Source organism: Leptonychotes weddellii, chromosome 12 (assembly GCF_054177405.1).
Source record: "Leptonychotes weddellii isolate Sample4059 chromosome 12, ASM5417740v2, whole genome shotgun sequence".
Taxonomy (NCBI): Eukaryota; Metazoa; Chordata; class Mammalia; order Carnivora; family Phocidae; genus Leptonychotes; species Leptonychotes weddellii.
In genome coordinates this window covers 91,681,866-91,706,635 of record NC_138380.1, presented here as the reverse complement: position 1 = coordinate 91,706,635, position 24,770 = coordinate 91,681,866, and the positions used below count along the sequence as shown (strand labels likewise).

Sequence of the window (24,770 nt, the reverse complement as noted above, 5' to 3'; positions counted from 1 at the left end):
AGTTGGGACACCAGGAAGTTAGGCTGGTAGCGTGGTCCACACCATGACCTGGGTCACAGGGTCTGCGATGGGCCCCGTCAGTCCAGCTGAAATCTACCCTTCTAGGAGTCACTTCCCGTGTTCCTTGGTGACAAGGAGAGCCCACGATCCGTCACAGAAACGGGATACCTACTCGCCCCTGCCGATGTGACAGTGGACACTGAAGAGTTTAAGCTGTGTTCAACCAAGAAACAATACAGACCATTACAGGAACAAGTGATTTTTTTAAAAGACTCTAACTAATAAAACATTACTATTTTAAAATTTAAATAAAACTGGTGACACAGATCCTTAAGGTGCTTAATAAGGACAGACCAAACCTTCCCCCCTTTTCTGGCTCCTTCCCCTGTCCCATCCCCAAAACACAAGGGCTGCCTGCCTGGGCTCCTCCCTCACTGCTCCTGTCCTCCTACTCAGAGACCCCAGCAGCACCCCCACTCCCAAGGATCCCCCCTCCACTCCTGGGACACTCCACCTGACCTCCCTCCTCCTTCATTGCTCCTGTCCTCCTGCTCAGAGACTCCAGCACCCCCCCACACCCCAGGATCCCCCTTCCACTCCCCGGACACTCCACCTGACCTCCCTCCTCCCTCACTGCTCCTGTCCTCCTGCTCAGAGACCCCAGCACAATCCCCTACCTCCCCCCACATCCATCTGACCTCCCTCCAACATTTCCAACATGGCCCGCTGAGCATTGAAGCCCAACCCTCCATTTCTGCCTTCCCCTGGTCTTCAAAAGAACCTCCCACTCATGTGTTCAGCCTCGTGTCCCACCGCCCAGCCCCTCAAACCCCATGTGCTTCCACGGGACCATCCACGGCCTCCGCCATTCTGCAATCCTCTCCCGACCTGGAACACCGCAGGACCAGAGGCGGGGCTCACAGCCACCCCTCCCCCAGGAGGTGACGAGCTCCCCGGGGAACTTTCAGACAGCAGGAAAACGCAGGGCCAGTCTCTGCCTGCGAACAGACTCTGCTCCATGAAGCCGCCTCTTCTAGAAGGGACCGTGACATATTTTCACCCTTTTTCCAGACACAGACACTCCCCTGACATCTGGGGACTACCTCAGCAACACAGTCAAAGCAGATGCTCAGGAGGCTTTTGCTAAAAGAGTAAGGAGATTTTCACGATGACTTTGCCTGCGTTTGGACATGCAGTTTGCTCTCTCCGAGGAAGACCATTTCTGGAGAGCCCAGCCACACTTGTGACAACCCTCGTTTTCTGGGATAGAGCAGGTTGGAGGGACTGGGGCTGAGCTCCTGCTCCGAGGCGGGTGGGACATACGTCAGCCAACCACTCACCCTGGCAAGAGCGGTGTAGTTCCCGGGCTCCAGGAAGTAGCTGGGGACGGTGACGGTCTGCCTGTTGGTGCTGACAGTGGGGGGCAGGGGCACCGGCCACCCCTGGGAGTTCCAGAAGGTCCAGGTGTAGGAGAGGCCTCGGGATATGTCACAGAGGATCTCAGACTCGAATGTTACGCCCAGGGTCACAGGCTGAGACCTCCACACCTGCGGGTCAGAGAGAAAGCGGTCTCGAAGCGTCCATTATGCCTAATGCCACAGAGGAGCATCTGGTGGCTCCATGGGTTAAGTGACCGACTCTTGATTTCAGCTTGGGTCATGATCTCAGGGTTGTGAGATCGAGCCCAGCATCAGGCTCTGCACTCAGCAGGGTGTCTGCTTGGGATTTCTCTCTCTCTCCCTCTGCCCCTCCCCTGCTCTTATTCTTTCCCTCTCTCTCTCTCTCTAAAACAAATAAATCTTGCTAAAAAATCATTTTAAAAAGCAACCAATGGAGAAAAAAGAACAGCATTTGCAAAATACATGAAAGTTAATATTGTTTAAAATCACTAAGACATTTTTAATGTCTCCAATGGAAAAATGGGCAAAGACATACATGGGCAAACCACAAAATTTTCACTGACATTTTATTATATGGTTTTATTTTATTTGGTTTTGACTATGAACTCACATTAATGTTGTATATATTCAAAAATCAAATCAAAAAGCAAAAACAAAACCAAAGGAAACCAAAAGTTCTCTGATAATTGAGAGCCAAAACAAAGGAATGTAACCATATTTCAAGGAAGCAATAGAGAAGAGAGATATATTTCAAGTTACTTTAATGTGCAGTGTTGTGAGGATATATTCTAAAGGCCAAAGAACCACGATAAATCTGAAAGCTCACAAAGTAGTTTCATTTCTGGTGGAAGTACTGGTATTATTACTTTGAAAACATTTCACATATTTATTAGGAAAAGTGCAAATAAATAATGATGTTGATGTTCCAGACATTGAGATTTTAATTCAAGAGAATTCAAGCATAAAATGTTTCAAAAGCATGTAAATTCTGCATACGTAACGTTTCTAGGGGGGAAACAGCAGGTGAAATCACGACTTATTTTATGTCAAACGAGCTATCTCCTACCAGCATACACTAAAGAACTTGCACACGATGACGCCCCGGGAACGGTGAACACCCCCAGCCGCCCATTCGAAGGCCCAGGGCTCCGTGGCAAGACGCCGCTTCAGGCGAGAAGGCAGCTATCAGCGGGCCGGGTAGAAGCGCCTCAAGACCAGCGGCGTGTGGTAGAAGGCACCAGACCCAGCCCGGAGCGAACCCGGCAGGCCCCACACGGGCCACTCGGAGCCTTTACAGATCGTGTCTGCAAAGGACCGGACAGCTAACAAAACAGCAATCACACCCGAAGACAGAGGCTTCCTCTGTCCCTGTCTCCCACAAAGCACACACAACTCAGCCGTCACCAGCACAAGTGGCTGGTGCCCAACTTCTTACTCTAAAAGCTGAGAATTAAGGGAAAGATTCAAGCACTGTTTTCTTGCTTTTTTGAACAAACTGTATTTTAGGAAAACTTACAGGTCTAGCTGGTGAGGAAAAGCTTTTTTTTTTTTTCCTGTTCTCTCTCCTTTTTGAAACAAAAAAATTTTGTGCATCCCATATCAAACAAACAATTGCATTAAGGAATTTTGGAGACAGGGCACCTGGGTGGCTCAGTCGTTAAGCGTCTGCCTTCAGCTCAGGTCATGATCCCAGGGTCCTGGGATCGAGCCCCGCATCGGCTCCCTGCTCTGCAGGGAGCCTGCTTCTCCCTCTCCCACTCCCCCTGCTTGTGTTCCCTCTCTCGCTGTGTCTCTCTCTGTCAAATAAATAAATAAAATCTTAAAAAAAAAAAAAAGAAATTCTGGAGACAGAGCAATGGGACTATGAGCTAGGTTTAGATTATATTAAGAGATCATTGCTAATTGTTTTGATAACAGCATTCCATGTAGGTAAGAAAGCACCCTTAGTTTTTAGAGCTACACATTGAAGTACCTGGGGCTTAAATGTGCTGCGATCTGGGAAGGACTTTAGAATATTTCGGCAAAGAAAAGAACAGAGGAAACCAGTATGGTGACATTTTAGTGATCGCTCAACATGGCTGATGGTTCACCATACTCCTCTTTCTCCTTTTATTTACGTTTGAGAGTTTTTTTATAATGAGAATTGTAAAACGTAGTTCATAAATACGTGAACATAATGTAGCACATAAATACATGAAAAAGCACACTTGCTAACATCAATAAGCCAAAAGACAATGGTACGGGGGGATGTTAGTACCTACCAGTCACAACCCCACCCCTCCTAGCCAGTCTACCTCTCCCAGCCCCCTGTGCCCCCTGCACGGCCCCTAGAACGTGCCCACCTGGCCCACCGCTCGGCCTGACACGATTCCCCAGGAACAAGATGGAGGGTGGTGGAGGGAGGATGGAGGAAGGATGAGGGTGGAGGATGGAGGGTGAAGGAGGGCTGAGGGACAAGGGATGAGGGTGGAGGGTGGAGGAGGGCTGAGGGATGAGGGTGGAGGAGGGCTGAGGGCTGAGGGCTGAGGGCTGAGGCAGGAAGGGGAGGAGTGATGAGGGATAAGGGATGACGGTGGAGGGGAAGGAGGGATGAGGATTGAGAAGGCCTGAGGGACAAGGGATGAGGGATGGGGGAAGAGGGCTGAGGGTGGAGGATGGAGGAGGGCTGAGGGGGGAGGGGGAGGAGGGCTGAGGGACAAGGGATGAGGGTGGAAGGTGGAGGAGGGACAAAGGATGAGGGATGGGGGAAGGGGGAAGAGGGATGAGGGACAAGGGTGGAGAAGGGTGGAGGGATGAGGGATGAGGGTGGAGGGTGGAGGAGGACTGAGGGCTGAGGGTGGAGGATGGAGGAGGGCTATTTCTTCTAGAACAGAACCCCCGGGTCACACAGCCAGTAATACTTTGGACCACATGCCATGGACGATCCCCTGGGTCATGCTTAACCAGGGACAAGCCCCGTCTGGTGCCTCGACCTAAGAGCAGAGTCAGGATTTAAACACAGACCCCTCTCCCCTGGGTCCAGGCCACTCCCAGTCTGCACGCTGGGGTCCCCCTTGATGTTTTGTCCGTCTCCCCAACCCGGAGAGCCCCCTGCCTGTGCAGCTGTGTGCTGGCATAGTGGGGGCCTGGGTCTTGCCTATAGGGGGCCGTCACTGTCCACAGGACCCACAGGGCCAGAGACCACCTGGGCCTTGCCCTGGGGGCTCTTCCGTGTGCCCCCGATCCCCACCGCCTCATCTGGGGCAGGAGGTGCCCGACCCCAGACCCCGGTCAGAGGCCCAGCACCTGCGTCTCGTGCTGGAAAGCACAGAACAAAGTCTGCAATTGCAGCTGAGTCCCGGCTTTGATCCCCATGTGTCATGGACACTTCTTCCCCAGAAAGGGAAACCTGCTCTACCCAGAGGCCTCAAAGGAACAAAAGAAGCAAAATGCCACTCTCCGTTTCCTAAACCATAGTAGGCACTTGGGAGGGGACCGATCATGTCTTTGGGAGTTGACACCACATGAATCCAAACATTCCTTTCTCCTGAAAATGCTTGAGTGCTTTGCACAAGCCATTTTTTAAAAATTTATTTATTTGAGAGAGAGAGAAAGCACGAGCAGGGGGAGAGGCAGAAGGAGAGGGAGAAGCAGGCTCCCCGCAGAGCAGGGAGCCCGATGCGGGGCTCGATCCCAGGACCCTGGGACCATGACCTGAGTTGAGGCATACACTGAACCGACTGAGCCCCCTAGGCCAGCCTCCACAAGCAATTTCTAAACATGTCCTGAAAGCAGGCCGAACAGAACATCAGAGTGACTGGGGCCATAAGGTCCCTTGGAGGCCAGGACGAGGCCCGCCCTCCACCTCGGCGCCAGGGCCCTCAGAAGCCCCAAGAGGCACCCCCTCGCGTCCAGTGCAGCAGGACCTCGGTCCCCGGAGCCCCGCCGTTCCCAGCACGGAGACGACCCCCAGGCCCAGCCCTACCTGCACCTTCCCCGGCCCCATGTTCTTCACAGGGGGCGGCTGGCAGGGCTCCCGTACGATGAACAGTTGCTTTCTCAGGGAGGTGGTGCTGACGTCATTGAAGGCAAGGACCTGGACGGTGAACTGTCCTTCCCTGCAAAGGGCCACAGCACACAGGAATGAAGACACCCAGCCTGCCAGGCATCTGCCTCTCCTCCTCCACCTGCGTCATTAGAGGACGCGCTGGCCAGAGAGCCCATCCGTGACAACAGAGGACACACGGGTCGTGAGGCTGGTGTCCGCAGGGGCCATCTGCTGCCCAGTTAATACACCGGCTGCCCGCCCAGCGCGGGGCGAGCCGGATGCCCAGCTCCCAGGCCGGTGTCACCTGCTGATGGAGAAACAATCATTCCGGTGGAGACACCTCCCGGCGGCCATGGCCTGGCCCCTCTGTGCACCATGGGGTGATGCACCCGGGCCCCTCAACTGGGAAGTCTGGGCATGATCTTCCTGCTCTGCTCCCTGAGCCTCAGGACCAGCGCACCACCCGCTGTCGTGGCGCGTCCATGAGGAAGGCAGGTCCCGCTGACCCCAGCGCAGGCTGCGGTGCGTGTCCGTCCCCGAGCCACAGAGCCCATTCCCAGGTCCCGGGCCCAGGTGCCCACCTGAGGGAGCCCACCTGGGCGCCATCGCTCAACTCCTTCCTCACGTGAACCCCCACCTCCCACGGAGAAGGCACACAGTGGGAGCCAGTGACGGGGCCATGTGGGCACGTCCTCGCGCGTGGCGAGGCCACAGGGGCTCCGGAGGAAGTCCTGCGCCGAGGCACATCTGCCGTCTCCTGCTGCTGCCGGCCACGGGGGCCTTGCTTCTGGGCCCTTCTGTACACGTTACCCGTCCATGCCAGCAGCACGGATGGCACCACGCCAGCCTGAGGCTCAGCTCCGTCCAGAGGTGTCCACAGCCTCGGCCACGGGCGCCCAGGGCGAGGGCTCACCTCCAGCCAGGGAGGAGGCTCAGGCTCGGACCTGGCTGGCCTGCCCTTCGTCACCCTCCTGACCTTGACAGTGGCAATCCTGACATTTGCCCCGGTGGCTTCCTGTGGGCGCGCCCGCCTCCCCCAGGCAAGCCCAGCTGTGCTTGGATCTCCATAATGCTTCGTTCCAGGTAAACAGCAGGTGCTCAGTAAATGCCGGATGAAAGGACACGGCCCAAGCTCTTCAGGGGGACAGTGAGCCTTTGGCAGTCCTTCCGAGCACCTTCTACCTCTGTCTGCCCTGCACCCTGCGTCCCACGGCCCTGTCCGTGTGTCTGGGCGCTCAAAGTGTCCGTTTCTCTGTCTCTCTTCAGTATCTGCCAACTGCATGCACTGCTAGGTCGGCTGAGGAGAACCGGGGCTCACACCTCGCAAAGGCCGTTCCGGCCGCCCCCACAGAGCCGTGCTGGCCTGAGCCGCTCACCTGCTGTAGGTGTGACTAGCGGAGCTGTCCCCGGGGCCCACAGTGCCGTCCCCGAAGTCCCACAGGAAAGTGACATCGGTGCCAAAGTTGAGTCTGCACTCAAAGGTCACGCTGGCATTCAGCAGAGCTGAGGAGGGGGACACGAGCCGATTGGCGACGATTCTCCTCTGCGTCCTGATGCGGTGGGGCTCCGAGGCCACGCTGCCCCGCCCACTGGCAGCCTGCACCGTCACGCTGTACCTGAGGTGGGACCGCCGAGGGGGCGGGAAGCGCAGGTGGGGGACAAGAGCGGGTCAGAGGTAGAGAGCAGCCCCAAGAAAGGCGGGGGAGGGTCGAGACAGTTTCACCCGCAGGGACTCCCCAGCCCTCATGGGTCCCCGCTTATGGGGAGGGGTGGCAGAGACGCCGGGCTGCCCCTTGTCATTACGTAGTCACCTGCAGAGTGGCAGGGTCACGCTGTGACCCTTGCTTGCACGGGGACTGACTTAGGTGGAGGAGGTGGGATCTGAACGCAGGATCGCCAGGTCCAAAGCCCCACGCCCGCCCCTAGTTCGAGTGGGAGGGACTTCCTCGTCCTTTAGCCTTCTATGTGCGTCCCTCCTATTCACAGAAGCACTCCGAAATCATTCGAGTGGCATCTGGGGAATCTGCAGACGAGCTAAGGCCAAATGACGCCCATTTACTCACCACTGGGGGACGCCAAGTCTTTTCTTAATGCTCCTGGACATTGTCTTCACGGGGGGACCTTCTCCAAACAACCACACGAACTCCAGGGGGGTCATTTCCTCGGTAACAGCCAGAAAAGTGATGTGGACATCGGTGGCAAACACGGTTCCGTTTGTGTAGACAGAGATGGCTGTGAGAGCGGGGGAGAGGCAGAAGCATTGGCGCGGAGGCGGGGGCGGGGCTGGGATGCCCGCATCCTCACCTCCCACACGGTACGGCCAGGAGGGAGGGTCCCAGCCCACATGTAGGGCTGCGGTGGGAACCCGCTGGGCAATTCTGGCCCCAGATCAAAGGCCACACCGTAGCTCACAAAATGAGAGCAGCCATCCCTGTGAGTTCTCCTCAAAGGAGCACGGGACGGGGCCGGGGCGTGCAGAGGATTCTGCACTGTGACCCACCCCACACCCTGAGGTCGAAGCCTTGACGCATGTGGCTTCTAGAAAGCGCGAGAATGAACTGCGGGTCAACACCAAGCTGGTTCAAGGGCAAATGCAAATCTCAGGGGAGCTAATCACAGCGTCTGGTGCTCCCGGGGCCCCTGTGGCCTCGACGGACCCGAACGAGCCTGGAATCAGAGTGCAGACGTACGGTGCATGCGATACCCGACCGTGACGCGGTGCTGGGCCTGGCCGCCCCCCGCTCGGCTCTGAGAAGTGAAGGCCACGTCCCCCGAGGGACAGGCTGGAAGTCGAAGCGAGACGGCGGTGCCTGAATGGACAACGAAACAAAACGAAACACACATAAGGGCCTTAAAGTCCGGCCCTCCGTCTCATGCCAGGGGTGGTCAGTGTTTTCCGTCTTTTCCTTTCCCTCTCTGAATTCCAGTGAGTTCCAAGTTCTGGCGCACGAGACTTGGAGTCAGACAGGTCTGAGGAACGTGGGCCTTGTCTGGAATGTCTCTGACATTTTAAGCGTTTTCTGCTCCCGAGACCTGCTCTGCGTGGAGTGAGCGTGTTCATCCCTTTGCCAGACGGCCTTGCCTTGGAAGGATCTCCCTGACGGGCACGCGAAGGGCTGCTTACTGCACGAGGTTCCCAACGGGGCCCCGGGGCGAGCCTTGGGCTGGTAACCCCCCGGACACACAGTGCAAGGTGCCGCACATATGGGACACGTGTGCGTGTCTGCACCAGGAGGGCGGCTACCAAACCACCTGCCGGGTCCCAGAGGAGGACTGGCGTGTCTGGGAAGACTCAGAACAACCCATGTGTCTACATGAGGAAAGGAGGTGGGTCTTTTCTTCAAAGACTGTTGTCCTGTGTAGTTTTTCCCTTTAGAGGGAGAAAATGCTCATTTATAACAATGACCACGCGGAGTGGGTGTTTCATTCATCTGCGCGTTAGAATTTCTGAAGAATAAATACCCCATGACTGAGAGTGACATCATCCCACGAGCAATACCTGAAGCTTCATTCTGGTGGGAATGCGGTATCAGGCCGCGGGAAGAAGCACACATAGGGATTTGCACGGGAACACCTCGTTCGCACGCATCCGTGCCAGACCCTCCGATTCTAACTCCTGACACAGAACGACCGGGGACAGGCTAACCCCCCACCCCACATGTGTGTTCTAATTTCTTGGGTAGAAAGGCTCTCACAAGGCTAACTGCATGGAAACTGTACGGTCAGTGTGGAGAACAAGTTACAAAGACCTCCAGGTGAGTGAGCGCATCTGGACACACGCCCACTGGCTTCCCCTTTTCCCCGCTTCTGGGAAACGTAACACATTGCTCCATCCACTCAGGCCGAGCACTCTGGGACCGTCTTCGACGGGTGCCCACGACCCTTCCTTCCACATGTTGCTGACATTTGGCTGGGATTCTCCGTTCCCACCCCGTCGGCCCCCAAGCCCGGTGCCTCCCCTACAATGTTGAGCAGATGGGGAGCCCCTCGCCAGTGGCTGTGGGCCCGATGGGAGTGAAGTGCAAGCAGAGCGCCTGGCCCCCCTGTGAGCACTCATCCATCCCCAGTGCCCGTGGGGCCTCATCTCTGTGCTTGGAGTTCCTGCCCAGCTGCCAGCCCCACATGCTCTCCCCACACCCGCTGGACCCCTCCCCAAGGCCCAGGATGGATCCAACGCTTGCCCTAGAACTTCCTTATCCCGCGGTGATACACCTTCCCTCCTGACACGTCCCAGGCCCTGGCCACGCCCTTCGAGAGGCAGCACCACGTCCGAGGTCCTGTGTTTCCAACACAGACCTCGATGTCTTTCCTAGACTGTAAATCCTGAGACCAGGACTTGGTAGGACTTCATCTTCATGTGCCCCTCAGAGCACAGTACTGTGCAATCAGTGTGTCCTGAACGAGGCGGGGTAAAGGATGAGATGAATGCGTGTCTGAGCTGAGAATCAGTTCGACCTGGATGTACCACCTGGCAGAGGCGGGTCTGGGCGTTCAGAATCCGCATGTGTCTCTTACCTTTCTGAACTGTACTGCAGTCAGCAAAGACAAGAAGCTCGTCCTTGTGGATGCTGCTGGAATTCATGAACACGGACATGGTCGCAGGGCCGATCTCCACATAATAAGGCCCAAGCTCCTTTTCAGTTCCACAAAACTCGTAGATACATGCCTTGAGCACATAGGCTCCTTCTGGAAAGAGACGCAAGAGCGGCCACGTGATGAGTTATGAAGAGCACGTGCAGCACTGAACATCTGTGCAAAGGCAATGAGGGGTGAGTCCTCTGGGAACGGACCCAGCACAGGTGGCTTTCTCTTGCAGAAGGGGCCACCTCATGGGCAGGGGACCCGTGCAGGGCATGTGACATGCAACAGGGCCCGGCGTGTGCCTTCATGCTCCGCAGTCATGAACGTCTTAATAATTTGTGTTAACCAAGGGTGCCGCGTTCTCACATTGCCCTGGGCCCTGAGAACGACGCAGTAGAACATATTCATGAGGATGCAAACAGACACCGGCCACCCCACAGCGAGGCAAAAGAATGCAGCGGTTGTGACGATCACAAACACGCACACACACATGCACGCAATGGCCTTCTATGAAGTGAGGGATGGGCCACGAGGCATGGGGCGGAGCCAGCTGGCGGGAGGGAAACAGAAACCAGAGAGCACGACAGGAGGGATCTGGAGGGAAAGCGAGAACGGTAAGCAAGATGAAATGAGCAGAAAGGATTCGAGAAGCAAAGGGACCTAGCACGTGCATGGCCAGTCTTCCATAAAGAAAGCTGAAATGCCAGCACAGAAACAGATTTAAAGACATAATTTAAAAAAAAAGTCTTTCCTGGGGATGCCTGGGTGGCTCAGTTGGTTAAACGTCTGCCTTTGGCTCAGGTCATGATCCCAGGATCCCAGAGCCCTGCTTCTCCTTTTGCCTCTGCCCCTCCCCCCACTCAGGCACTCGCTCTCTCTCTCTCTCTCTCTCAAATAAAATCTTAAACAAAAATCTTTCCTGAAACGAAGGAAAACAAAGCATACTTACATATTGGAAAGGCACGCCATGCACCAGAGAGAGTTGACCTGGAACGGCCAGGCGTGTTTCCACAAAGTTACGGGACCGCAAATATAACAATGACTTTGAGCCAAACACCAAGTCATCCCTATGGAGGAAACAGGAAGCTGACCGTAGATGCCCCACAGCGTGGCAAGTGTGAGGGTCACGCAGATGGCTCCCCAAAGCACAGAGGACTAAGATCCAGCCCCTGCATTTCTGAGTCTGTATGTCTGCGGCCAGAGAATCTGTACTTTATCCTGACATCAGATCTGGATGATGTCGGTCCAAGAACCCCACCTGGCCGGACTGGAGCAGAGAAACACCTCCATTCCTCGAGAAAAGAATGTGTGACCACGGATGGAAGAGCCAGCAAGTGGTCATTCACATATAACAACTTCGAATACGGAAGAAGTGGGAATCTTATTCCATGAGTCTTCCTAACACATCTATTCCAAAACATGCATCTGATAAAGGCTGCTATCCAAAACATATGAAGGACTCTCAACACTCAACAAATAAGCAAACAGACGGCCTTATTAAAAAGTGGACGGAGGAGCTCTGGAAGGAGACGCGTCACCCAAGGAGACAGTGAGACGGAGTAGCACATGACAAGATGCTCCGCGTCCCGCGTCAAAGCCGTGCATGCGGGAACCACACCCCTCAAGGACGGCCAGGATCAGCCCCGATGGCACCCACTGCTGGCCAGCATGTGGGGTCCCAGGAGCGCTCGCTCACTGCTGGTGGGGATGCAGAACGGCCCAGCTGTGGGGCGCCCAGCCGGCTCAGTCAGAGGAGAATGTGACTCTGGATCTCGGGGTCATGAGTCGGACCCCCACGTTGGGGGCAGAGATGACTTAAACAAATAAATGCATAAACTTAAAAAAAAAATGGTGCAGCTGCTTTGGGGGACAATTGCGTGGTTTCTTTAAAACTAAATATACCCTCACTCTAGGATCCAGCAATCACGGGGGTGTGGGCCAGACAGGTGCTGGGCTATCTGCTGAGACAGGTGCTGCCGAGGGGGAGGACACCCCGAATCCTGCCTCAGGCCAGGCCCCCTTCCTCCTCCTCACACGCTTTCACACTCACACGCACACACACACACGCGTTCCCAGCAGGGGTGTGATCACGAGGACCAGACGGAGGGTGAGCGCCGGTGCTGGGGACATGAAGATGCCGGGAGCCAGCATGCCTGCTCTGTCGAGGGGCATGGGGCTACGGCAGCCCCGCAACCCACCAGCTGTCATCGTTTCATTCCTAACACCGACCACAGTTTAAGTCACAAAGACAACCTCGGCATTTTTTTTTAAGCAAAATGGGAGAAAATATCCACTCATCATGATGGGCTGGAACTATGAATTAATAATGAAGCCAGAACACGAGAAAGGCCATACGACAGGTGGCGATTTTAAAACTTGAATAATAAATAATAATGTAAGCATCCAACTCAAAATGGAAATCTAGAACAAAAGCATTGTATAAGAGCAGGAAGAAGGCAGTAAAGATAAAAGCAGAAATTAATAAACTTAGGGGAGGAATGCAGTCAATGAAATTCAAAGACTGGTTCCTTTTTTTTTAAGATTGATTTATTTGAGAGAGAGAGAGACAGTGAGCACGAGCGGGGAGGGGCACAGGGAGAGGGAGGAGCAGACTCCCCGCTGAGCAGGGAGCCCGACTTGGGGCTCGATCCCAGGACCCTGGGATCATGACCTGAGTCGAAGGAAGATGCTCAACCGACTGAGCCACCCAGGCGCCCCTGAGTATACAACTCTGGATTTTGGCTCAAGTCGTGGTCTCAGGGCCCTGGGATCAAGCCCCACACTGGGCTCCACACGGAGTCTGATTCAGATTCTCCCTCTCCCTCTGCCCTCCCCCTGCTCATCTGCTCCCTCTCTCTCTGTGTCTAAAGTAAGTAAAATCTTTTAAAAATTAAAAATTAAAAAATTAAAAAAATTAAAAAGCCCTTGATAGGAACCCTCCTACGCTGTCGGTGGGAATGCAATCTGGTGCAGCCACTCTGGACAACAGTATGGAGTTTCCTCAAAAAGTTAAAAATAAAACTACACGATCCAGCAATTGCACTACTGGGTATTTACCCCAAAGATACAAATGTAGGGATCCGAAGGGGTACGTGCACCCCGATGTTTATAGCAGCATTATCAGCAATAGCCAAACTATGGAAAAAGCCCAAATGGCCATCGACTGATGCATGGATAAAGAAGATGTGGTTACACAGACACAATGGCATATTAGCCACCAAAAAGAATGAAATCTTGCCATTTGCAATGATGTGGATGGAGCTAGAAAGTATAGTGCTAAATGAAATAAGTCAGTCAGAGAAAGACAAATACCAGATGATTTCACTCATATGTGGAATTTAAGAAACAAAACAAATAAGGGGAAAAAAAAAAAAAGAGAGAGAAAGAGAAAGAGACAAACCAAGAAACAGATCCTGACCTCTAGAGAACACCCTGCTGGTCACCGGAGGGGAGGTGGGTGGGGGATGGGGAAACAGGTGATGGGGAGGAAGGAGTGCACCTGTCGTGATGAGCACGGGGTGATACAGGAAAGTGTTGAATTGCTAGACTGTACACATGAAGTAATATTACACTGTATGCTAACTGGAATTTAAAATAAAAAAATAAAAAATTAAAAAAGTCCTGATAAAGGAGGAAAGATGAGAAGCTCCTCAACAATCGAGAAGCTCTATCGGCCCCAAATCTGTTACCAAGCTTAATGGGCAACACCGAAAGCATCTTGAGACAAAGATGCCACTGTCATCTGTCCTCGGCCACCTTGTTCTGGAAGTAGCAGCCACGCTGAGTGAGACAAGGATAGGACAGGTGTCAGCTTGGAGGTACAGGGATGGTGTGTACCCATGTGTACATAATGTTCACGTAACTGACAAACACTAAGGAGTAAGCTTCATGGTAACTACACACAATGTGACAATTCAGAGCGATAGAGGGGTACAAAATTAATAGTCAATACCAGCAACTCTTCCACATCCCATTGACAACCCACTTGAAGAGAAAATGAAAGAAAAGATCTCATATACCCCAGCACGAAAAGTAAAACCTCCTCTGAGAAACGTGCACTTTCCATATGAAGACATTTTTAAATGCTTCTAGAGACACAAGGAAGACTTGGACAGAGAAAGGTATTTTCATGAGAGGGGGGATTCTTGAGCATAAATAGTCTGCAGAAATCAATTCGTGAATTTAACATTATTTGAATAAAAATGCCAATAAGATGTCTTTACGCGAGCCAGTGGGAGTCTAAAGTCCACGTGGAAAAATGGACAAGTGAAAATAACCAGAATAATTTTAGAAAAGATGAGTAATGAAGGGGAGCCCAGCTGCATGGACAGCAGAACCCACCCCACAAGCAGGGGTGGGGAGGGAGGGCTGGGGGTGGACGGCAGGGGCTGGGGGTGGCCGGCAGAGGCTGGCGCTCTCCAGATCCCTGGGGGCAGGGCCAGCAGCGCCCAGGGGTGGTCATTCAGAGAAAAATAAAATGCAATCTGCCCCCTCAGACTCGTCACCAGAATGCACACTCCAACGTACTAAATATTCAACTGTGCGGAACAGAATCATACAAATACTGCAAGATACCACGATAGAATTATTTTGCAAACTTGGATTAAGGAAGGGATTTCTCTCTATGACATAAAACCCAGAAACCATATAAGAAAAGAGAAAGTATACTTAAAAATTAAAATTGCTGCATGAAAGGGAAAAAAGCTGTAAGCAAAGCCCAAACACAAATGACAAATGAGAAAAACATTCATTGCAGCTTATACCTGATGAAAAGGACTAATTTTCATGATTACTAAAAGTGCTCATACAAACAGCATATCAGGTTGAACCACGAAAGTACTCTTCTTCTTGGTAAAATATGGCAAATGTTGGCACTTTCGCGGGATTGAACCTAATAAGAGGCAAATTAAACCACAGAAAGATACGTTTTCACCTTTTACACTGATGTCTACACTGCTCCGGGGACTATAAACCAGCCAACCCTTCCTGGGAGCAATTTAGCAACAACCAGCAAATTACAAATGAACCTAGCATTTGAGGAAGTAATTCCTCTTTTCTATGAAATAGCACATACATGCACGTTGTGTGCAATATTGAAAGATTAGGAAACAATCTCAAGGTCTACCCATAAAAGAATGGTAAGACAGATTTGGGGCACTGCACTACCAGACCCCTCTGCACCCACAGGCACGTGTGGGAAGAGCTCTGGATGTGGACGAGCACATGAGCGAGCACGTGAGCGACAGGGAGCGGGGCTCCGCCTGGTGCACGTGTGTGTGTTCCAGACAGAAAGATCACAGGGGCACTGCACACGCATGAGACATCTCAGAGATAGAGAGCAGTGCTGCCTGAAAGGGGGCACCCATGACCACACGCCTCCCTGTAAGGTGGGGGTTGGAACTTCGAGAATGTACCATATTCAAAAAATAATTTTAAAAAATAAACAGCGAGGAAACAGTGACATGGTGCTGGTGAGCAGGATAAGGTTGGAATTGACCCGCTCCCACCCCCAACATCAGCACTGGGGGCTTCTCCATGAAGACGGGTTCCAGCGCCAAGACGTCTGGAGAACAATGGTTTTTGTGACTTTGTCTAAATGCAAACTGTTTGACAGTTTAGTGCAGAAGATTAAGCGTGCAATGTTGTGTGTACGTGTGTACCCACAGGACAGTGTCAGCGACTCACACCAAAGCTCAGAGCTTTCCCGTGGAGGGGGTCACTGGCTCACTAGGTGTGTGACCTCAGGACAAATCCCTGCCCCTCTGGCCCTCCCGTGCTCCTCCAAATGGAGAACAGGGCCGATGGCGGGATTCAGTGAGGAACAGTATACGGGAGCAGGCCCAGTGCAGGCTCCTGGGCCTTCATCATCAGAACACGCACGCACGGGGGGCCGGGGGGGGCGGGGGGGCAGGGGGCGCCAGGAACAAGTGGGGTCTCCTTTCGGCCCCAGTGTGGCCAGCGCCATCTCTGGGGTCTCGCCACACTGCACTCACTGCCTGGGTTCAGATCCTGACACCGAGCACCCTACCTTTCCCGAACTGGTGGTAGGAGGTGACCGCCGCTCCTCCAGTCACATTGCGGATCGCCACTGGAACCCCAGAGCTGTCCCCAAAATCCATCACCAGACACAGAGCTGCTTGGGAAGCCACCTGGCCCCGGAAGCCCAGACTCGGAGGCGCCTGGGCGTCCGCGTCTGGGAAGCCACGGATGGCGGGATCCACTGTGTCAGCAGGAACTTGCACGGAGATGGCCCCAAGGTGACACTGAGCAAGGGGACAGAGCTGCTTGGGACGAGGCCAGGATGCTGAGCCACTGTGGCCGAGGGAGCTGTGGGGAGAGAGGAAGGACAGCTTCAGAAAACACAATGGTCCGACCGGGAGGGATGCAGACCAGAGGGGAGCAAGCTCTGTGGAGCCTGATGGCAGGGCTTACTCTCCCTGGCTCCCAAAGTGGGGTCCCGGGCCCAGTGGCGCCAGCATCAGCGGGCCCTGGTGAGAAATGCAAGGTACGTGGAGTCAGAAGCCCCGCGTGGGCCCGCAAGCCCGAGGGGACACTGAGGGCACCTACAATCTGAGAGCCCCCGCTCCGGCTGCATTAATCCCAGCCGCGATGCAAATGCTCTCCCTCATCGCTGAAGGAAGGGCCCTATAAGGTATGCTCCCCGAAAGTCACTACCTCTGATAGTTCTGTGAAAACGCCCAACGTGGGCTGGGCACCAGCCTTTCCACCAGCGGCCCTTCCTGCTGTAAGCGCCCTGTCTACTAGGAACATGCAATCATTCACAGCTCCAGTCTGGATGGGCGTGTGCCCAACCCGAAATACAAAGCCCACCCAGTAACATGGGCTCTGGTGGGGAAAACAGTGGCCAGCTGTGTGGTCCAGGGCACTGGGACTGAACTGGTCACAAATGCAACCACCACTAGGTGAACAGGGAGACAGTGAAGTCGCCAGCCCACGGGGCGTGCCTCCAGAATCGGGGTCTAGGGCGGACACAGGCCTCCCCGCCACCCTCACCCTACCTTCCCGGTAAGGTGGGAAAAGGTGCGGTCGGAGTGTGGGTCTGAACGGACGCAGCCACCCAGATGGGGGCCCCCATCGTAACGGTGGCTGCTGTGACCTCGGTCCCTGGAAGCCGCTCCGGGGCCACGTCCTCTGCAGAGCGCTGCTGTCCCAGGAGACAGGCGGGGATCTGTGTGCTCACGCTGCGGGAGCCCACTGCGGGACAGGTGCACTGGAATTTAAGAGGTGAATGAGTAAGGGGTCATGACGGGGTCTAGGCTGCCATCGGTCAGCGCTGGTCTCTGCACGGTCGGGAAGCTGGAGAATAAAGGGTCCCCGTGAGGCTGTGGGCTCCCTCATCCAGGTGGGTTAGCGCAGGGTGGCCCCGTGCCTTGCAGACGGGGTGCGGGAGAGGGTTCACACCAGCCAGCACAGTGGCCAAGGGCACACCGGCGGCAACCACTGGGAGCCTGGGGAGACATCGCTGTCCCGAGTTCACGCTACTCCCGGCGAAGTGACCACGAATAAGCTCCTTTATAGGGTCAGCTACAAATCAAAGGGGACGGCTGAGCGGCGATGCTCTTGCAGACATCAAAAATGCGGTGCACATTCTCCATTAGTAAGGATCCAATTCATATTACGCTTTCAAACCGGCTGAGCAGCGTCCGAAGGACTAGCAGCTGGAAATACGGCTCGCCCCCAAGCCCCAGGGCTGCCTGACCCACCAGCAGCTTTCCGGAGATGTTCCCCCACGTCAGGCAGACACACCCACCTGGAGAAGACCACAGAGGTCACCGCTGGCTTTCCCAGCCGCACACATCCGTCGGCCACAGGGGCCACTGCTGCCCCAGAAGCTCGCCATTGTCACGGAAGGTCCCCAGGAGTCTCTGGATACGAAGGGGAAAAGGCAGAGACAGGAAGGCTGGCTGTGCTTCGCTCACTCATGTGGCCGTGAGACCACGGGAGGCCTCTCTGTGACCCGCACCTGCTCATCGGCGGCCCGGGTGACACCGGGGTGTCTGCAGGTAGAAGCTGAACCCGCAAAGGCTGCGCCAGCGTTCTGGGAAGGAGTGTCACCGAGGAGGAGCATATTTAAGGCCATTTACTAACATCTGTCCCCAGCTGGGACCCCGCCTCAGATGGCTCACCCGAAGGGTGGTCACTGTCCTAACGTGCTCTGCCATCCAGGGGCGGCTTCCTGGGCTCGGGTCACAGGGAGCTGTCCCCTGAGGCAGAGCCAGGCCTCTGCAGGATTCACCTGTGACTCGGGGCTGCTCCCGTGCATGGCAGCAGCTCACCGAGTCTGGTGCCCTCCAAGGTTCTGTGAGTGGGATGCGAGGGGCATGACCACAGCCAGCAAGGACGAGAACCTCTTAGAGGGTCCCCTTCATGTCCCATGTCACAGGACCCCGTTTACCTCGACCCGTGGGCCCTACGGGAGGGATGTGCCGAGGCCGGTCAGGGCCAGGGCACTCAGACACGGACGCCGTCCCCCTCCTCTGCTACAGGGCTGAGTCCTTGTTCTGGGGCCGGTGAAGCTGAACATCTCTGGCCCAGGCTGTCCTAATGCTGGGCAGGAAGTATGTGGGCTCCGGGGGCCCAGCTTCCAGCTGTGGTAATGGCACAAGGGGCCCAGACTTCAGATCACAGCACAAATACCACAGGGCCCGTGAGCCCAGGCCCTCCCTGTCCGCACAGGGTCACCCGTTCTCTCCATCCAGGGGCTCTCCAGCCAGTCAAGCCAGCCGTCCTCCCGCGACACAGTTCCTAGTCCTCTTGTCCTGGCTGCTGGCTTCCTACCCGTTCCCATATCCCTTCAGCTGTTAACGCAGTGATGTTCCTTAAAACCCCCCAGGTCTCCACTGAGCTCGCACCGCCTCCAGAGGACGGACAGGGAGCGCCTCCCCAGAGTGCTGCTCTGCTCAAACCTGTTTCCAGAGTTTTCCGGGAGGAAGGCCCCCTCCCCCGACGCATGTGCAGCTGAGACTGGCTGCCCAGCACCCCTGCTTGGTGCAGCGGAGGACCAAGGATGCCCGTGGCCCGCTGAGAGCCTGGTGGCGCACAAGAGCACGAATTCCAACCGGGGGGTTCCCTCTAGCAGAACACGTTTCTTACACACCGGCTAAGTTCCAAAACCGCTCCGCAGCAACCAACCCCGAAGTTCCGCACTGGAGGAAGACGGAGTCTTCAGCTGGGGCCCCAGAGGATGCGTCAGTCCGCCCAGGGACCTGTACCAGCCGGATGGGCCGGAGCTACCACACCTGCAAGGCAGACGCCCGGACGGTCCCGCCAGGGGCGGAAGGCTACGGTCGGCACAGAGGACTCCAGACACCACAGCCCTGGGCCACGCGCCCAGGCACACGGCTCACAGGCCACCTGGCAGGTCCCACTCGCCCCAGGACTGCAGCCCGCAGTGAGGAGGGGCTGGCGGAGCCGGGACGAGGATAGGTGTGCAGAGCAGGGGCCCTCTTTGGCTTTGTTTTTCTGGGTTTTCCTAGAGTGGCTGACCTGCCAGGTCCCCATAGTCACCGGTCGGACCAGGCCTGGGTCCCCTGCCGTGTGTGTGTGCTCTGCGCGGGTGGGCCTCCACCCGCCCCCCCAGTCTGCTCTCTGCAGTGTTAGGGCAGCGGCTGAGGCCCAGCGGGGCGACGCGGGGACACAGAAGGCCACGTGCACCCGCTCCGTGCGCGTGACAAGTCAGAGTCACACATAAACCTGACCTCCCTGCGGAAGCCTGCAGGCCCACAGCCGCAGAGCCGAAATCTCCTGCACGCCCACTCCTCCTCCCCTGCCGGCCCTCCCTGGCCTCCCCCGCTCCGGTAGCAGTGGGGTAGACTGCCTTGGGCCCCCGCCCTGCCGGGGACTTGTACTCGCACCAAGGGACACCAACCACTCCTGAGAGAGGCTTCAAGGGCCGTCAGGAGGTGCTACTGCTGATCTGCATCCAGCTTGCCTTCAGCCAGATCCCAGAAGGAAGAGGCCGCGGGTGCAGGGCCTCGTCTAGGCACAGGGGACACAGAAAAGGGCCTCTGTCACCAGGGGTAAGCCCCACCTGGACAGAGCGGCTTGTCCCAGCAGCGCTGCTGGCAGAGGTGGGTACCTGTCCCTACAATCCACCTGCTTTCCCCAAACGGGCCACGTTCCCCCCTTTGCTGGGATGACTCCTTCCCTGGCTCCACCTAACGGACCTCCAGCTCACTCCCCAAGCTCAGTCCCCAGTCCCAGGCCTTCCCGACTCCGTGGACACCCCCCGTGCATCTCTGTAGAGTCAGAAGGGCCCCACATTGCCCTATTTGCTGTTTGGGTTACGCTTCCCTCCTGCACTGGATTGAGGGTCCCCCAGCGGAGGACAGGATCTTATTAGTCTCTGTAACCCAAATTCTGCCTCATAGAGTGGGGGCTTCAATAATGGTGGGGTTTTGTGGGGAAGGAGGAATCACGCAAATAAATGGAGAGCAGGTGCATTGAGGTCCCTGGGGAGACCTGGGGAACACGGCTGTTCCAGCAGCCTGGCGGGTGGGCCACACGGGGCATGGGGCAGGGGGGCTCGCATCAGTGAACATGGTGGAAATGCGCTAATCACCAGGAAGGACAAAGAAACGTCTGTATCCGGGCACCCGGTGTTTCCTTGTTTTCTGTAGGCGTCAATGTTTAAGTTTCATTAGGGTGAGTAAAACCATAGATTTCAGGACTACCATGAGGTCCAAGAGCACGCCACGTGTTTTTAGAAGCACGCTCACTTCCAATTTTTGATGGCCCAATGCCACTTTCTTATTGTGGCAAAAAAAATAATAATAACATAAAATCGACTTTCTCATTCTGAAATGTATACTTCATCAGTGCTTGGTACCTTCCGGGTGCTGTGAAACATACCCCAAGGATTTTTCATCCTAAACATCCTGCGGACCCTAAACCCTGCACCCACTGAACACCAGGTCCTCGGTCCCCGCCCTCCACCCCGGCACCCACTATCCATCCTCTGTCTCTAGGAACTCGGCTGCTCTAGGGGCCTCATGCACATGGAATCCTGCAATATCCACCCTTCCATGACTGGCTTGTTCCACTTAGCGCCCCGGGCTCAGGCTCCCTCTGATGCCACTGTTTTCAAGTTTACCCATGTCACACCCGCGAGAAGACCAGTCACCCATTCTTCCTTCCACCAAGATCGGTGTTCTGTGTACTCTGCAACCTCCCGCACCCCAGACGGCGCTCCAGAGCTCACCCCGGCGCGGGCAGGTCCTCGCTCGCATGCCCGTGTGCAGAGCAGAGCTCCACTGGGGCTCGCAGACATACCTCTCGGCACGGTCACCCCGATCCGAAGCAGCCCACGTCCTCTTGCTGACAACACTTAACACTGCTCTGCTGGTTGTTTTCAAAATGTTCTGGGAGGGGGACAAACAGTAGTAACTTGAGAGCTGCTTATAAGAACTCAGTGAATTTGGGAAAGTAACACTATTTCACTCGCAGGACAGCAGCCGGCCCTGCTGGGCTGTAGAGAACGGGCAGAGAACAAAGCAGGCTAGCCCTCTGTCCCCCCGGAGCCCATGGTCTCGGGGTCATGGGGAGCCAGCTGGAGAGCAGGAGAGCTGTGGACACCAGGAGGGTAGGGGGTCCCGGGGGAGGCAGGGAGGTCCGATGGGGTCTTCAAACCTGGGACTCTGCATGTCCTTCTGAATGAGACACAGGTGTGGGCACCCGAGTGGCATAATCGACCCATGGCCTGGCCGCCATATTGAAAAAGGATGTGAGAGGCAAGAATCCCAAGGGAGATATTCTGAATTGGCTCTCAATTCAGACATTGCATCGGCCCTAGAGACACGAGTGGCTCTGTTTCCAGGGCTGAAATGGGTAAGGCAACACCCCTGGGTACCCCTGATGGAATCCTTCCAAGAGGCAGGGCGCCGTAGGACATCTGTGTCAAACTACCCAGCACAGACCTCCTTGATTTACGGTGGGGCTGCATCCAGATGAACCCATCGTAAGTTAAAAATACTGTTAAGCGGAAAATGCATTTGACACACCCAGCCTCCCGAACATCAGAGCTTAGCCTGGCCCGCCTTCAATGTGCTCAGAACACTTGAGCCTACGTTGGGCAAAATCCTTGAACACAAGGCCTATTTTATAGTAAAATTTTGACTCTCTCCTGTAACTGACTGAATGCTGTACTGAAGGTGAGGAACAGAGCGGCTGTGTGGGAACAGAGGGTTGTCGGGGCATCGGCTGTTGACCCTTGGAACCGTGCACCTGCTGGGGAGCCACCCAGCATCCCAGAGAGGATGAACCACGTGTCGCCAGCCCGGGAAGAGATCCCATTCAAAATTCCAAGTATGGTTTCTACTGTTTTCATAACATCATAAGGTCGAAAAATCCTAAGATGAGCCATCATTAAGTCGGGGACCGTCTGTATAACGAGAGTGGCTGGCTACTCCTAACCGCTGGACAAAGCAGGGAGAGAAAGAATGAGCTCAGGGATTCGAACTCCCAGCTCAAGCTGCATATGGATCTATGTTGGCCCCCAAGAAATCCCTGCCTCCTGTAGCCACTGGGCTCAGACTCCCGAAAATCAACCCAGAGCCTCATCCCTGGGGCTCATTCACCAGAGAGAATGCCAGCCGCACCAGAAGTTCGGAAAAGGCACAACCCTCCCCACCCAGCCTCCCTGGTGGCATGACCCTGCCAACACCCTGACGTCGGCCCCAGAAAACTGAGGAGACAGAACACATTTCTGTTGCGTGAAGCCACCCAGTTTGCGGAGATTTGTCATGGTGGCCCTGGGAAGCCCGTGCAGAAGACTGGCTCCGATGAAGGTGGCCACACCAGGGTGGTGGTCTAGCAGGCGGGGAGGCGGGCCCGGTCTGGGACACCGTAGAAGCAGAAGTGAGGACGGGCGGGACGGGCTGCTGGGGTGGAAGCAGGATGGAGCAGGAGAGAGAACAAAAGGACAAGGCCAAGGGCTTGGCAAATTCAGGGCTTGGGTGGGTGCAGGCGGGGCGCCTGGAGGGGACCAGGCCGTGATGCTGTCACTGGCCTCCCCATGCCCCACAGGAGCAGCTTCCCGAGACAAAAATCCACAATTCCTGAGCCAAACAGCAGGGAGGAGCTGGGGGGGTGGGGAGGGGCCGTTAGAACTTTCAGGGCTTGCCACCTCATGTCCCACACTCACAGAGCCCCCAGGCCCCCAAACAGTGCCCCACCATCCTTGGACTGAGGGTCCAAGCTTCAACTAGTGCTTGACATAATTTTTAGCACAAGTGGTTTTAGCCAATTAATAACCGGGGACCCATCCCACGGAACTGTCCACCCGCGCTCTCTACCTTCTCTGAGTGCGGGCCAGATGCTCTGCTCCCCAGAGGAAAAAAACCTCCAGGTGTTGAGAAGGTGGAATTGGTGGGGGGAGGGAGCGTGCAGTGCATATGCTGAGACTCAGGCTTTCTACTGGGGAAAACCACCACAGGACAGCTCTCCAGGGAAGGGCCCAGGTTGTTCAAGAGTTCCCAAGGAGGACCTCAGAAAACCGTATCTAGGGAGATACAAAGGTGTAAAAGAATCCTTACGAGGTTCGATGCTGCATTTATACCCATTTTCTATTTACAGCACCCAACAAATTATGCACAAAATAAATCAGCAAGTGCAACTTTAAACACCGTTTGCCTTTGAAAGGCTTGAGATGTCTAGGAACCTTCTGGTGGTCCACAGGGTGGCGTTCCACCCCAGTTCACACGAGAAGGCCCAGTTGTGCACCTCTCTCCAGAGTGTACGGCCTCTGCAGGAACTTACATGCTGTGCTCTCCCCGGGACAGGAAGGCTGCTCTAAGCAGGAACAGAGCTGTGTTGAAACAGTCGGGCTAATGGTAAACTGGACAAATCGAAGGAACAACAGATAACCAGGTGGGGATGCCTCCGGGCTGGTAGGGCTGGCGAGCAAGATGGTACCACACTGGGAAGGCCGGTGGGCCACCCTCCTCCCACGACCCCGAGGACCCCCCCACACCTGAGTCACGGGCCCCCTGAGGCTGTGGGAGGCAGGACTGACTACCATACAAACATTACTAAAAGGCCCAAATATTTTATTTGGCATTAATGAAAACATAATTCCAATCAGGGGGCCCCAAGCTTTAACGGGAAGCAGTTTTTAGGAGAACAAGACATCCTGAGAACAGAAAGTGCTAAGCTAGCCCTTACTGTTCTGTCCTGAAGACAAGGAGACAGGGTGTATGCCTTCCCCTCCTGAAAAACCCAGGATTTGCCAGAAGTCAGGATGGGGTGAGGACCCAGCTCATCCACCCAGTGCATCCGGTCTTGTCATTCTAAACTCAAGATGTATTTACCAAAAATCACGCCCAATCTGCCACGTTAACTACAGAAGTGGGTTTTATAACTTTAACTGCCCATAACATTCACTTGGGGTAAGAAACTGTATTGACTCATTTGTGTTTGTTCTAGAAAACCAAATTTGCTCATCAACTTTTTATGTAACATTTAACCTACGAACTATGATCTTTTACGGTTCCCAGACCCAATTCCAGAGTGGGGGGTAGGGTCCCCCCACAACACCAAGCTATTCTCAGATACCAGCAAGAATTCAACTCACTTCTAGCACCGTCTACCCGAGACAGCGCCAGACCCCACAGGTGATGGGCTCGGTCCCCGACGCTGCCCCACACACATTCAGGCGCCAGCCAGGAGCCCCAGGCTGTCACCTTTGCTTTATCTGCTTACAGATGGCAGGTTCCAACACCCTCCTCCTTAGGTTCTTTTCATTC

The 24,770-nt window shown here is 55.1% G+C and overlaps 1 protein-coding gene across 4 annotated transcripts in view; it reads right to left on the bottom strand.

The window, feature by feature from the left end:
* LOC115938933 (polycystin-1-like protein 1) overlaps positions 1-23,504 on the bottom strand; it is a 32,872-nt gene extending 9,368 nt beyond the window's left edge. Inside the window, exons 1-10 of one of the 4 annotated variants that reach the window (XM_081800833.1) lie at positions 21,301-23,504; positions 17,780-17,894; positions 17,028-17,239; positions 16,037-16,335; positions 9,943-10,113; positions 8,118-8,237; positions 7,491-7,659; positions 6,804-7,043; positions 5,365-5,497; positions 1,341-1,547 (exon numbers count right to left, since the gene is read on the bottom strand). In XM_081800833.1, the coding sequence (XP_081656959.1) occupies positions 1,341-1,547; positions 5,365-5,497; positions 6,804-7,043; positions 7,491-7,659; positions 8,118-8,237; positions 9,943-10,113; positions 16,037-16,335; positions 17,028-17,239; positions 17,780-17,869 (1,641 nt within the window). In that variant the 5' untranslated portion in view covers positions 17,870-17,894; positions 21,301-23,504. Of the gene's footprint in view, positions 1-1,340; positions 1,548-5,364; positions 5,498-6,803; positions 7,044-7,490; positions 7,660-8,117; positions 8,238-9,942; positions 10,114-16,036; positions 16,336-17,027; positions 17,240-17,779 lie in introns of all 4 variants that reach the window. The other 3 variants (XM_081800832.1, XM_081800834.1, XM_081800835.1) reach the window with 3 other exon arrangements.
* Positions 23,505-24,770: the final 1,266 nt, after the last annotated feature.